General features: G+C 42.4%; 1 protein-coding gene across 1 annotated transcript in view; it reads right to left on the bottom strand.

Annotated features, from left to right (window-relative positions):
* Positions 1-13,055, bottom strand: part of LOC141197629 (uncharacterized) — a 74,583-nt gene extending 61,528 nt beyond the window's left edge. Inside the window, exons 1-4 of the mRNA XM_073662712.1 lie at positions 12,962-13,055; positions 8,147-8,247; positions 4,411-4,513; positions 2,515-2,697 (exon numbers count right to left, since the gene is read on the bottom strand). Coding sequence (XP_073518813.1) covers positions 2,515-2,697; positions 4,411-4,513; positions 8,147-8,247; positions 12,962-13,055 — 481 coding nt within the window. The remainder of the gene's footprint in view (positions 1-2,514; positions 2,698-4,410; positions 4,514-8,146; positions 8,248-12,961) is intronic.
* Between the last annotated feature and the right edge of the window lie 2,268 nt (positions 13,056-15,323).

Below are 15,323 nucleotides of genomic sequence, written 5' to 3'. Positions count from 1 at the left end.
GCATGATGGGGATTACGGGGACCATGCATACTAGGAAAAGGATGAGGGGGCCATACAAACCAGGGTAAAGATGAGGGGGGCATACATAACAGGATAAAGATGAGGGTGCCATACATACCAGGATAAAGATGAGGGGGCCACACATACCAGGATAAAGATGAGGGGGCCATACATACCAGGATAGGGATTAGGGGTGCCATGCATACCAGGATGGGGATTGCTGTGCCATGCATACCAGGACGGAGATTGCTGTGCCATTCATACCAGGACAGGGATGAGGGGTGCCATGCATACCAGGACAGGGATGAGGGGTGCCATGCATACCGGGACAGGGATGAGGGGTGCCATGCATACCGGGACAGGGATGAGGGGTGCCATGCATACCGGGACAGGGATGAGGGGTGCCATGCATACCGGGACAGGGATGAGGGGTGCCATGCATACCGGGACAGGGATGAGGGGTGCCATGCATACCGGGACAGGGATGAGGGGTGCCATGCATACCGGGACAGGGATGAGGGGTGCCATGCATACCGGGACAGGGATGAGGGGTGCCATGCATACCGGGACAGGGATGAGGGGTGCCATGCATTCCGGGACAGGGATGAGGGGTGCCATGCATACCGGGACAGGGATGAGGGGTGCCATGCATACCGGGGCAGGGATGAGGGGTGCCATGCATACCGGGGCAGGGATGAGGGGTGCCATGCATACCGGGACAGGAATGAGGGGTGCCATGCATACCGGGACAGGGATGAGGGGTGCCATGCATACCGGGACAGGGATGAGGGGTGCCATGCATACCGGGACAGGGATGAGGGGTGCCATGCATACCAGGACAGGGATGAGGGGTGCCATGCATACCAGGACAGGGATGAGGGGTGCCATGCATACCAGGACAGGGATGAGGGGTGCCATGCATACCAGGACAGGGATGAGGGGTGCCATGCATACCAGGACAGGGATGAGGGGTGCAATGCACACCAGGACAGGGATGAGGGGTGCGATGCATACCAGGATAGGGATTAGGGGTGCCATGCACACCAGGATAGGGATGATGGGTGCCATGCATACCAGGATGGAGGAGTTCCATGCATACCAGGATGGAGGGATGCCAGGCATACCAGGATGGAGGGATGCCAAGCATACCAGGATGGGGACCACGTATAAAAGGAAGGGGGGGGCATATATACCAGGATGGGGGATATTGTCAGAATTGGGGGACATTACCCCTATACCAGTGTCAGCAGAAGACCCCCTTCCCCTTAAAAGTGCATCATGAACACATCTTTTGCGTAAATATTTTTTTTTTCTTCTCTAAAGCCTAGGTGCTTCTTATGGTCCGGTGCATCTTATAGTCCAAAAAATACGGTAGGTGTGAGAGTGGTTATTTCATCAGTATTTTGCACCAGCTCTGTCTCCACCTGAGGGCTGCTACATCCCGTTGTACATTAGTATTGCGACTAGGTATTGGCAAGTATGGCTGCCTTTTTTATAACTGTATGTTTTATAGCAAAATTAATTGCATCATTCAAAACTACAACTCGTTCTGCAAAAAAAAAAATCCTCACATGGCTGTGTCAATGGAAAAATAATAAAACCTTTTTGCTCTTGGAAAAGAGTAATAAAACGAAAGAACGGGATTGTCAGGGCTGAAATTAAAAGTTTGCAGACTACAGAATTGTGCCCATGAGTAAAGCACACACTGTCATAGTTCCCCCGTCAGTGGATGGTCTCAGTTTCGCTCAATTCTTACGTATAGTTGGCATGTGCCCACAAGTATACAAATTGCTTTCATGCGGTTATGTGACCGTTGATCAGCTGGGGACATTGCACACATTCACGATTCTGTAGAGGTTTCAGTTCAGCTCAGGCAGTCCCCTGTAAGCAATTGTACACTCGGGTTTTTAAAAACAAAAATAATATATCCAAGTCAATACATGACTGTCATTTATTTCACTACTGCATTGCGGCTAGCCTCCTCTAACTCCGCTCCATCAGGACTGTGACCTGCGAGTACGGTGCTTACAGAGGGAGGTAGTCCAAGTTAAATAAAATAAAAAAGTGGTCTATAGGGCGCTAAAAGAATGAACACTAGAGGTAAAAGATTTAGGGCTAAAAAATAAAATACATTTAATGAGCCCTTTCCACAACGCGTTTCGATAATTAACTATCTTCCTCAGGTGGTACAAGGGTATGAGCACAAACATAAAATATATATAGACAAGGATTCACAGTGATTGGTTGATACTAATTAGTTAACCTGGGTCCAAACAAAGGAAACCCTTCATGTGCTGGTGCAAAGTGTCCACATTGGTTTCTTTGGTATGATGAATCTTCTCATCACCAAGAGAACTCTTCTAGCGCAACAGGCCCTAGAGGAACTTAAATCTCTCAGAAGGAAGCTTGATTCATTTGTTCCCTTTGTAGAGTTTAATGAGAAGGATGCAAATCTCAAAATCAGACTAATTAAATTTGAAGAGGAGATTATAAGGAAAAAAGCAGCAAAATTACTACGGGATAGGAAGGACATATGTGCAATAGATGCAATTGCTGGTTCCTCTATTCCATCCCGACAGGAACCAGCTAATTTCACTGAGGGATCGAAATCTGATCCTATTTTAATTCCAAATCCTCCGTTTACCACACCCGATTCCCCTGACAAAAAGAGAAGTTTGTCTTTAAAATTTCTTAAATCTATTAAACAAAAGAGTTTTTATGAACAGCACAAGAAAACTTTACCAACTGTTTCTACAAAAATGGGAGTCATGAAATCTATGGCAGATAAAAATAGGTCAGAAAATAATAAGAGGGTTTCAATTGATACAGAAAATTTAGACACTGTTCAGACGATGCAGTCCTTTTTGGACTAAAATCCCACATCTTTGGATATAGCCCCAATAGTCCATTCTATAGATAAAGATCCAGTCCAGTTTTCATCAGACCTTGAAATCAACTCCCCACCCACAGCCATATCTACACAAATGGAGGTCCATGTTGACCTCAAGAATTTATCCTTGTTGACAGTGCACAACTATACACTTTCTCACTTCGTTTGAATCACCTGTTGTGGATGGGATTAACCCCTTACTTACCGGGGACGTATTAGTACGCATATTTGCGTACCCTCCGTTCAGTGAGGGCTGCTGCGCTGAGCCCTCACTGAACGGAGCACATGTCAGCTGATTCTTACAGCTGACATGTGCCCGCAACAGCCGCGGGTGGAATCGCGATCCACCCGCGGCTGTTAACCAGTTAAATGCTGCTGTCAATCTCCGACAGCAGCATTTAACGCGCGCTTCCGGGTAGCGCGTCATAAGCCCCGCCCACCGGCGACCCCGTCACGTGATCGCGGGTCGCCGATGGGCGTGCATGACAACCCAGGGTCTGCAGCAGACGCCTGTGGTTGTCATGATCTTGTCGCTATGAGCGCCACCTAGTGGTCGGCGCTCATAGCACAGGACCATTTCTGCTGCATGCAGGGGACCTGCTCGTCCCCTGTATGTAGCAGAGGTGATCGGATAGTTGCTGCTTCTAGTCTCCTATGGAGACTATAGAAGCATGCAAAAAGTAAAAAAAAAAAGATTTTAAAAATATAAAAAAAAATAAAAAAATATAAAAGTTTAAATCACCCCCCTTTCGCCCCATTCAAAATAAAATATATATAAAAAAAAACCACATACACATATTTGGTATCGCCGCGTTCAGAATCGCCCGATTTATCAACATAAAAAAAGAATTATTCCGATCGGTAAACGGCGTAGCGAGAAAAAAATTCTAAACGCCAGAATTACGTTTTTTGGTCGCCGCAAAATTGCAATAAAATGCAATAACGGGCGATCAAAACATCGGATCTACCCCAAATGTTATCAATAAAAACGTCAGCCTGGCACGCAAAAAATAAGCCATCAACCAGCCCCAGATCACGAAAAATGGAGACGCTACGGGTCTTAGAAAATGGCGCTATTTTTTTTTTTTTTTTTTACCAAATTTTGGAATTTTTTTTCACCACTTAAATATAAAAGAACCTATACATGTTTGGTGTCTATGAACTCGTAATGACCTGTAGAATAAGAAGGGCAGGTCAGTTTTAGCATTCAGTGAACATGGTAAAATAAATAAATAAAAAACAACTGTGGTATTGCACTTTTTTTGCAATTTTACCGCACTTGGAATTTTTTTCCCGTTTTCCCGTACAGGATATGATAAAACTAGTAATGGCGTTGAAAAGTACAACTCGTCCCGCAAAAAATAAGCCCTCACATGGCCATATTGACCAAAAAATAAAAACGCTATGGCTCTGGGAACAAGGGGAGCAAAAACGAAAATGCAAAAACGAAAAATGCTCCGGGGCTTAAGGGGTTAAGGAATCTAATACCACCAACATCACTCATCCTGTAGTTCCCTTACTTGTTTTACGAAATGTATCTTCGACAATTGACTTAACCCCATCTGTACAAGAATCATCAACTAGAGCCCATTTTTCGGCTTCTCTAAATGAGAAAAATGCTACCTACATTCAGAATCCCAATATGAGGGATTCAAAAATCACACAGTTTTTTTCGGGTTGCGCCCGGACGTCACCCAAAGAGAAAAAGAGAAAACGGGATTGTAGAGGGAGAGGACGAACCCTCCGCAAACCCGGTACCTCTACTGGATATATCCGAAAAAAGGACAAAGGCAGATTAGAATACAATAGCACGAATGGGAATTTAGGAATTTTTAATTTGTCGGACCATATTTTAACCGATGATAAGATCCGATTACTTGAACGAGGTTTGTCCTTCTGCCCTAATTCTCCTACTAATGTGTTTTCTTTATATCTTGATCTCAATGATTTTTTTTAAAAACTAACTATACAACAACATTTTTTATTAGAAGAAAAGAGAGGAAAAACTATAATTCCACCCCCACAAAGCCCTTCCCTGGTCACCAATCTATAGAGACTGAACCGATACATGTAGATGTGCATGGACATTTGAGTAAATGGATCACCAATGTCCCTTATGGGCAATATTAGAGGGTCCGAAAAAACTGCACCAGAGATTCTGCATTTTTAGTGGAATCTAAAATATTGAAAAAACGATTTCTACAGAAAGGCTACCCCAAAAAGTTATTGATGGATGCTTTCTCCAGAACTAAAACCCTTACACAGGGTATGTGTCTTGATAGGATTGAGTCATTCACTGATAAAAATAAGAGTAGAAATAAATTAGCCTCAGACTTGACTAGATGGAGCATGGTCACCATATTTAGTCAATCTAGGGTTACCATCCATAATATTTTGAATAAATTCTAGTTTATCTTGAAGGGTGACCCTATTTTAGGACCCTTTATACCCAACAAGTCGAGCATTCTCTATAGGAAGAACAGAAATTTGCGAAACTTAATAGCACCAAGTAACACATCCTTGAAATCTAGAACACAACCCTCACAAGGGGGTGTCTGTTCGGGGCGTCTTCCTGTAATATGGCTAAATGTTTATGTCGTAGAGTCATTCAAAGTGGTAATCAAAAGAATTTTTCATCAGATACCACAGGAAAAAAAATTCTCTATCAAACACAATGTGAATTGTCAATCGACACATGTGATCTATTTGCTTGAGTGTACTTGCAACCTCCAGTACGTGGGTCGAACGATACAAACTATGCACGCACGTCTAAATAAACAGACATAACATTCGGATAGGCTATCAATTACACAGCGTATCCAAACATTTTAGCATTGTTCATCAAAAAGATCCAGGAGATATGAGGCTAACTATTATAGACCACATACCTGATACTGTCCCCGACCGACTAGTGAGTTTGATTAATAAAGAAAGTTTTTGGATCTTCAAGTTGGGCACGTTGGCCCCTGAGGGTCTGAATTTGGCCCTTGAAAATGTAACCAGTTCTTAAGGTCATTTCCTTCTCCTTTCTAATGGAATTATAATTGCTATGTTTTAAATGTTTTTCTTTTTTCTTCCATCGCTAATTTGCAATGCATCATAATTCAGTGATGTTTTTGTGTGCTTTGCATTGGTGATGTATATTCTTTGAAAATATATACTTAATTTTGTCTATTAACCCTTGGGGGTAATTTTTTTTTTTTATGTTACAGTTTTGAATAACTGTTTTTTAATATTTATTACTACTCTATATCTCACTTAATATGTTTCGATTCTTTGTATTTATGTGTAGGTGACTTCTATGAAATTGATGTAGGCACTACAGATGTATTTTTGAATAACTGTTTACCAACTTGTATTGCCATATTCTATATCTTATCCAATGTGTTTTTGATACTTTGTATTCATGTGAAGGTGGCTTATGTGAAACCAATGTGGACACTTTGCACCAGCACATGAAGGGTTTCCTTTGTTTGGACCCAGGTTAACTAATTAGTATCAACCAATCACTGTGAATCCTTGTCTATATATATTTTATGTTTGTGCTCATACCCTTGTACCACCTGAGGAAGATAGTTAATTATCGAAACGCGTTGTGAAAAGGGCTCATTAAATGTATTTTATTTTTTAGCCCTAAATCTTTTACCTCTAGTGTTCATTCTTTTAGCGCCCTATAGACCGCTTTTTTATTTTATTTAACTTGGACCACTTTCAGTCCCCCTTTTGGGGTTAGCGGCAGGAGCAGCTTCTAGTCAATCATTCTTAAATCCCCTTACCATAAAATCCCCCTTTCGTTGCTCAACTCAGGACCTGCGGTTAGGGGCTGCACTCTCCTAACTTTCAGGACCTGTGGTGATGCACATCTGATCCTGAGTCATGTGATCTGTGGGCGGTCACGTGGTCTGCAACTTGGAACCTGGAAGCGGTGAGCACGAGCGGCGGTCTGCAGCGCACGGCACGTGGTATGCCAAGCCACCTGTACCCTGCGGTGAGACGTGCCTGCTCTTTCCATCCTCACACTAACACCGGAGTTGTGCAGGGGTGCACAACTCCAATAGGTGAGTGGCCTTTTGGCTGTTTCCGTCACATCTACCTATCAGGTTCTTCATATAGCGCGCTTTTTTCTCAGTTTTTCTTCTACAGAGGGAGGTAGTCAGACACTCCATATTATTACTGGTCCCTTTCCCGGAAGCTCAGTCACCGCTTACTGACTGCTTTATACCAGCAGAATACTATCACAAGCTCACCAGTAGGACATTTTTTTTTAAAAGGCGGGCAGAATGATGATAAAGTACATACTGCAAGATGGGCAGCATGGTGGCTCAGTGGTTAGCACTAGGTTGCTAGGTTCCCATTAAAGGGGTTATCAGGGTCTATTTTTTTCTTTTCATGGGCATCACAACTTACAGGCAAGCAGTTGCTAATACCTGACTGTAGTGTCCGATACCAATCCTCTGAGCAATCACGGATGGGTTCTGACGGCGATTCTGTGGCTTCCGATAACATCATATAACAGAGCAGATGCTTATTTTCCGCTGTGCTGACGGGGCGTGACTGCTGATGTCCTGCTGATTGACAGGCCACTGTGAAGCCGGCTGTCAATCACCATGACTTGGGCAATCACGCCCCGTCAACAGCAAAGCCTGGAAGAAGAACAAGAGCTGAACAGGAAGAGCTTAAGGATAACATCTGCAAGGAGTTTGTTCGTTCTCGCCGTGTTTTCATTGGTTTCCTCCCACACTCTGATAGGAAATGTACAGTAGATCATCATCACTGTCCCCATTGGGGCTCACAAATGTCTGTAATGTGGCATGTAAGTAATGGGGCTATAAAAATGAGTAAAATAATAAAGATCATTGATCGTTAACTGCCGAACACACAACAAGAGTAATGAGACTGGAGGGCTGTTTAAATGCCTCATTCAGATAAAGTTGGTGCTGTGGATTTTAATATATTGCCATTTTTCTACTGTTCACAATTTCCACTTGAAAATCCAGTAAGTCTGATCTTACCCTAATAACTAAATTCATAAAGCAGTAGGAAAAATACATTAATACAGAAAACAGGTTTTGGGAGCTTGCAGTGCAAATAAGTGATGCTTACGTCTGTAAATTGTGCACAAAGCTTAGACAGAGACTGTTAACTAAACACAATTGTACGTCCAGTGCACAATCGCACAGCGAAGACTTCCCATGTAAGGTTTGTATATAAACAGTTCATGGACTGGGATGGGGTCTATACGGGGAGGCCGCTCACCTGCTGAATGATTTTACAGTCTTTCTGAGCGCTCTCTCTAGGAGGAACTTTACCAAACAGCTGCGGATTTGAGGTCCTTTGATCTTTTAGAAAAGAAGTTCCTGGAAGAAAAGGAAAGACATGTATTTTAAAGACCTGTTTTAGCCATCAAGCTACACAAGTCATCAATGAATGGATTCTGACATGGCCTCTGAGCACAAAGGGTTTGATAATAATTAGTAACAATTAGCCGGATACTTCTTATCTAAATAACATGTAACGTGCAAAGTCACATAATACAATATTGTACAGAGGGGAAAAAAATATCATAATAATGAAAATCACAACTAAATATTGGTTATCCTCTGCTATACTAGAAAGTATTAGTAGCTGCTTTTCCAAAAAATAGTAGGAATCTCAGCTGATAGAAGCAGGGCTGTGGGGTCAGTAAGCCATGCTTATAATGCCTATTTTTCTACACTCCGACTCTTTCATAAAGAGCCAACAATTAGTAAGAACAAGCTTATTACAGTAAAATGGTAACAGTATTACATAGGGACTGCATATTGACTTCAAAATATTTTCTATTCTATTAACAGAGCTAAAGGGGTCATCAGGACTTTGAAGTTTTTGGCCTATTGGGCTAAGAACTTACCGGCAGGTAGTTGCCATCTACCTGCCCGTTCTGCCCTGTGATGATGTGTTCAGGCGGTGATTCTCCAGCTTCCTTTGACCTGATGTGAACAGAACAGCTCTTCTGATTGACAGCCTACTCCCTGCAGTCAGGCAGTGGGTAGATAACTATCAATCAGTATGAGATCAGCAGAGACGCCCGACCAACAGAGCAGAGAGGAAGAGAAGGAGCTGCTCTGTTGAACTGATGTCACCAGAAGCAGAAGAATCGCTCTCAGGAGTGGTCCGTGATCACTCTGAGCTGGAGCAGATCTATGCTGGGCAGAACAGGCAGGTAGCTAGCAACTACCTGACGGTAAGTTCTTAGCCCAATAAGAAAAAAAAAAAGTAAAAAAAAAAGTGCTGGATATCTCCTTTAAGGAGGCGGATGTGCAGTAACAAGCGCTGGCCACTACAACTTGACGGAAAAGCACCGAAGGCAAGAACTTCCGACCGGCGGCGCCGATAACAGTTGATTGGCGGGGGTGCCGCGAGCAGGACCCCAGCCGATCATACACTGATGCCCTATCCTATAGATAAGGAAGCAATGTGAAAGCAGTGGACAACTCCTTAAAGCAAAAATAAACATGTATATTATTTTAAGTTGGTGCATTCCTACAAATTCCAACTCCACCCAAAACTAGCTCCAACTCCTCTGTCTCCACAGCCCTCAAAGCAGCTGAAGAGTCTGGAAAATTGACTCAAGTTTTTGGGTTTGCTTGATGTCTGGCTAAGAGAAAAAAAAAAATTGCGCCTGTTAAAATTTACAGTAAGAGTTTTTATTCGGGGTTAAGCTGCAGGGTAAACATGCTGCTTTAAGTTGCTCATCCGCCTGCCATTTAAATATGCAATATCTGGTCTGAAAAATGGACGAAATTACTGCATGTTGCAATTTTTCATGTGCAAAATCAAATCACGAGCACAAGAACCATAGAAATATGAAAATAGGCCAACTTGTCCTTCCTCGAGGGATCTTTTCAACGTGCAATTTGCTGTGTCCATCGGATGGAAGAATTCCCCAATATATACCTCTGACAAAGGCTACTGTAAAGGCATACAGTGCCATTCGTCAGCCATAGGTTCCCTTGGATTTAAAAAACAACAACAAAAAAACCCAAAACAACATGGCAAAAGTTTCTTTCACAATGTCTCGGCTGTGCTATTTCATGTTGCAAAACAAGGGACACTGACAAGTTTCTCAAGTGCATTTGTAAGGCAGATATGGTGGAAGGTTTCCACAGTTTTGGTCATGATTTTAACAATTTGCGTGTGCCTATTAATTACATAAAAACATGTTACAATCTAAATACATTTTCTACAGTAAAAAGCAATGATTTGTTGCAGTGTTCAGCACCCTGGTTTTTACACTTTTTTGGAATGTGTGTCACCTGAAAAAAAAAAAAATTCTGTCCAAAAATCGCTGTAAAAATACAGCCTTGGGTCATCTTTCAGCATCTATAAACCTCTGTAGCTGAAATTTATCAAGGGGCGCAGTCCTTCAGGTCATTTCCTGAAAGCCCAGTTTTTAGGAGTATTTCTTCTGCCTACTGCAAATATAAGTTGAAAGAGGACCCGTTCCATGATGTTGCCTGAAATGCTGTGAAATGTACCCCCCCCCCCCATCTCTGGTGAGATCTGGCCGCCATAATTACTAAAGTAACATGTAAGTGATGCCTCATCAGATACTGAAGATAACAAGTCCTTCATTAACAACTTCTGGCTTGCACTTATTAAAGCTGCAGTTCTTCCAAGGAAAATAGGTCATCCAAATGATGTTTTCACTTTTCCTCCTTGCTGGAGAGCGGTATGTGATTTCTTCTCAAATCCTTGTGATCTACCACAGCTATTTCCTCTTCTCTTTTTCCTCCATGAAATCTGAGTGAAACCATGTGTCAAAACACCAGCGTCCCATCCAGCCCTGCAGAAACTATGCAGCTGGAGACAACCCCAGACCTGACCCACCCTTTTTTGTTATTATTTGACCTTTTTCTTGTCAGATCATCCATTCACTTCAGAAAAGAAAAGCTCGTTCACATCTGTATGGTCCACTAGCCATTTTTCTCCACAGTGTAGTAAAAAAAAAAAGCACCAAAATGAAACAGATAACAAAACTAATCTGAGAGTTTCTTTGTTTGTGTCGGACGTCTCGTGAAGACACTGAAATGGTGGATGTCCAAACAAGTGCACAAAACTGGACAACTTTTCATTTGTTTCCAGCTCAGCCAAGGAGAGAACTGACCAGACTCAACCGTATTGTGAATTATGCCTAAGAGCAGTCATACATTAATGGTAACTGGATCTGCTAAATTCAGTAGCACTGGACAATAATCTAATCAATGGCAGATGACTGGGAAAAGAAGCATCGGGTATGTTGGATTTCAATATGCCTGATCCTTTTGTGGTCAGGGGAAAAACTGCTGAGAGCACATTACCCACCTCGAGAGCGGCCTGGCATAGACTGACTGCCCTCTCCTCACTGAGAACACATGCACACTCAGCCAAGAAGGTATGTGTATGTGGGAGTCAGGAGAAATGTAGTTTGGCTAGTAGTCTATGGCTTTAAGATGAAACCTTTGCTCAGTCATATTAAAAATACTTGGTCAGCCTCCAACAATCAGTAGGTATATATTCAATAAGTATCTGTAGAGAGAAAAGGAAGAGGGAGGAAACCATCGCTGTAGCTACCAGGAAGACTACACCCAGGGAAGTGAGAGGACCGATGATAACTAATACAGGTGGCAGGAAGCTTCTGGAGCTCACGTTCAGTTGAGGCTTTAAATACTCTGAGACACCTCAGCGTTTCAGAGTAAAATATACCCGGCTGCAATCCCACAACCAGGCTCTGATTCATGCTGCCCGTGGTTCAGACAGCAAGAATCTGATCCCACGTTCCCTTTAAACTGTCGCGATCGAAGGCTGAGAGCAATGGTGGGTCAGGACTTATTATATAGTTCAGCCTTTTGATGAACTATAGAATAAGGTCCCTTAATGACCCTCATAAGAAAAAAAATACGTTGGCAGTCATTAAGTGGTTAACTTCGTCTCCTTCACAGATCAGCATGGAATAAATCTGAGAAATATCTGCAATTTCTAGTACATGGCCGGCCTTGGAACAATTGCATCATGAATCTCTTCCAAACCCATTGATCAGCTACGATTCCTAAATGTTGATCAGCCAATATTCACTCTCAGGTTTTCCTAGACAGTAATTTGCAAGGAGATTTTGTTATTAGAGACAAAACCTTTCAAGAAGGTCATGGGTCCGCCAGGTCTGGTTTCCAGTACTTCCATCAATTAGCTAATTTTGCATTGGAAAGTCAGGGCCAGCCAGGCAGATTCACAGCCGCAGTATGGCCGATCTTGTAATACAAGGAGAGATGGATAGACGAGCACAGAGTAGCTTTCCATTAAGGCCCCCCCGAGGTAACTACTAAGACTATCACCCCTCTAATATGTCCATATGTCTTTATAGAGCAGCATGAGAAAACCTCTAAAAGCCAAAAAGCAGGAACGGGTCCAAAACATTAACAAAACTTAGTCTTGGCCAGTTTTGGCTTAAGGGGTTTATAATTATTTTTTGTGTCCAATGTAAAAATAACAAAATTAACTTACTCATCTAAGGTCCAAATGCTGCCTCTTCACCTCTGCCCCTAGTCTTTGCTGACAGGCTGCAGTGGTGACAGCACGACTACAGCATATGTGATTGTGGCAGCCAATCACTGGGCTCAGAAGTCTCATGCCAGCTATCTTGCCATCACTTTTGAGTCAAGTGATAGGCTGCAGAGGTTAAGTGCACTGTATTCTTTTAGTTGGGCTAACTTTAAGTAAAGGGAGTGTCTTAAAATAACACCCCCATTCTGAAGGAAAAGTCTGTTTTAATAGCTTTGGGTTATATAAACCATTCAGAAAATGAAGGCCAGACTCGCATATCTGTGTGTCGCGGTCCGAGTGTAGAACGATGGATGCACGGACTGGCCGCTGGGCTCCTGACCAGAACAGCAGGAGGCTGTAGAGTTTGGGTAGCGAGTCCGGTGCTCAGGCCGTGCATCACAGATGTGGGAGTGCAACCTAAGCACCACGAATTAAACATTAAAATTAAGCCTCCACAATACAGCATCTCCAGCATAAATATAGTGGTGCTTCGGTTATTCATTCTACATTCACCATGACTCATTTTCGACATCACTCTCTGACATCGCTCAAGATGTCCTGGCAATATAGCCATCTGTTCAAATAAGAAAATGGAGATGTCCTGCATAATTGACTTATAATGAGAGAGACGACTCAAGAGGATAAGACATCCAAAATATACCACAGATTTCATAGCACATTTATACAAACATGAGCAAAATGCATTTTTAATTAAAAGAATAAGTCCTGGAAATCATTGAGACTGAACCAAAATCTAGGAGTATAAGAGAAAATGGGAGCAATTCTGTACGGAGAACCAGTTGAGAGGTAAAGGACGGCTAAAGGGAGGAGGTTAAGATAAGATTGCCGGGTCTGCAGTGCTGATTACGTTCACCCCCAATCAACGCACAAAAATTATTGTTACACACTGACGTTACGGGGGTAGCCAGGCATATTCATCCTGCATTGTGTATATTGTAGACTCTTTCATCCTTTGGATCCTTTGAATACAGAGTTTATCCGAGAAATTAAGAGTGAAAGATCAGTCCAGGAAGACAAAGGAGCAAATTTCTCTGATAATATAATTAACAAAGTCGCTTATTTCCATGTGTACTATGCATTAAAACAATTACTCTAAGTAGAGACAGATGAGACAAAACTGGAACTTTTTGGCAAATCACATGAGCTCTAGGTTCACAGATGTAAAAATGAAGCCTACAAAGAGCATTGTAGCTACTGTGAGACATGCTGGAGGCACAGTTATGTTCTGGGGCTGCTCTGCTGCATCTGGTACAGGGTGTCTTGAATCTGTACAGGGTACAATGATCAGTGTGTGTGCATAAAGCTGAGTGAGTTTCTGGGATCCAGCCACTGACGTTTCTGGATTTTGAGATGGGGAAAGCAAAAGATTTATCAACGGATCTACGGGAAAAGATAGTTGAACTGTATAACACAGGAAAGGGAGGCAAAAAGAGTATAACACAGGAAAGGGATACAAAAAGATATCCCAGGAATTGATAATGCCAGTCTGCAGTGTTCAAACTGTGATTAACAAATGGAAAATCAGATGCTCTGTAAAAACCAAACCACAGTCAGGTAGACCAACAAAAATTTCAGCCACAACTGCCAAGAAAATTGTTCGGGATGCAAAGAAAAACCAACAAATAACATCAGCTGAGAACACACTTAGGGGTGTACTCACTTTTGTTGCCAGCGGTATAGACATTAATGGCTGTGTGTTGAGTTATTTTGCAGGCACACCAAATTTACAGTTAAACAAGCTGTACACTGACTACTGTACATTGTATCAAAGTGTCGCATCTTCAGTGTTGTCCCATCAAAAATATATATATGTATTCCGGCCCATTTTTGGAGTTTTGTGTGAAATTATGTCCAATTTGCCTTTTTTTTCTCAGTTTTTTTGTGTTGTTCCAATAAACACAAAGGAAATAAACATGCGTGTAATAAAACATGTGTAATTTTCTGAAACAATTTCAAGGGTGCCAGCACTTTCCGCCATGACTGTATATGCAGGTAGAGTCCTTAACCCCTTTACAACCCAAAGTGGTTTGCACGTTAATGACCAGGCCAATTTTTACAATTCTGACCACTGTCACTTTATGAGGTAATTACTCTGGAACGCTTCAACGGATCCCCCTGGTTCTGAGAATATTTTTTCATGACATATTGTACTTTATGATTGTGGTAAAATTTCTTCAATATCACCTGTGTTTATTTGTGAAAAAAACAGATATTTGGCGAAAATTTTGAAAATTTTGCAATTTTCAAAATTTGAATTTTTATGCCCTTAAATCGGAGAGATATGTCACACAAAAAAAGTTAATAAATAACATTTCCCATATGTCTACTTTACATCAGCACAATTTTGGAACCCAAATTTATTTTTATTAGGGAGCTATAAGGGTTAAAATTGACCAGCGATTTCTCATTTTTCCAACAAAATTTACAAAACCATTTTATTAGGGACCGCATCACATTTGAAGTCACTTTGAGGGGTCTTTATGACTGAAAATACCCAAAAGTGACACCATTCTTAAAACTGCACCCCTCAGTGAATCGGGTCATCATGGCAACATCCGGGAAGCCGCGGCACACATTGCTGGACGCCGGCAGGAGAGGTGACTATCCCGATCACCTCCCCTTGCCCCCGCAATGCTGCGAACGACTTCGATCGCAGCATTGCGGGGGTTAATGTGCGGGACCTCTCCCAGCACATAGCACCGGGTGTCAGCTGTGACAATCAGTTGACACCCGGCGGCGATCACGCCCGCACAGCCTGTGTGCGCGATCACAAAGATGTACTAATACGTATCAGGCTCTTAAGTCCCAGGGCGCAGATACGTATCAGTACGTCTTGGGCTTTAAAGAAGTTAAA

The sequence above is a fragment of the Phyllobates terribilis genome, unplaced genomic scaffold (assembly GCF_046119375.1).
Source record: "Phyllobates terribilis strain yellow unplaced genomic scaffold, ASM4611937v1 Scaffold_85__1_contigs__length_6476398, whole genome shotgun sequence".
In the NCBI taxonomy this organism is placed as follows: domain Eukaryota; kingdom Metazoa; phylum Chordata; class Amphibia; order Anura; family Dendrobatidae; genus Phyllobates; species Phyllobates terribilis.
The sequence above is the reverse complement of the archived record's forward strand: the minus strand, read 5'-3'. Positions and strand labels throughout refer to the sequence as shown.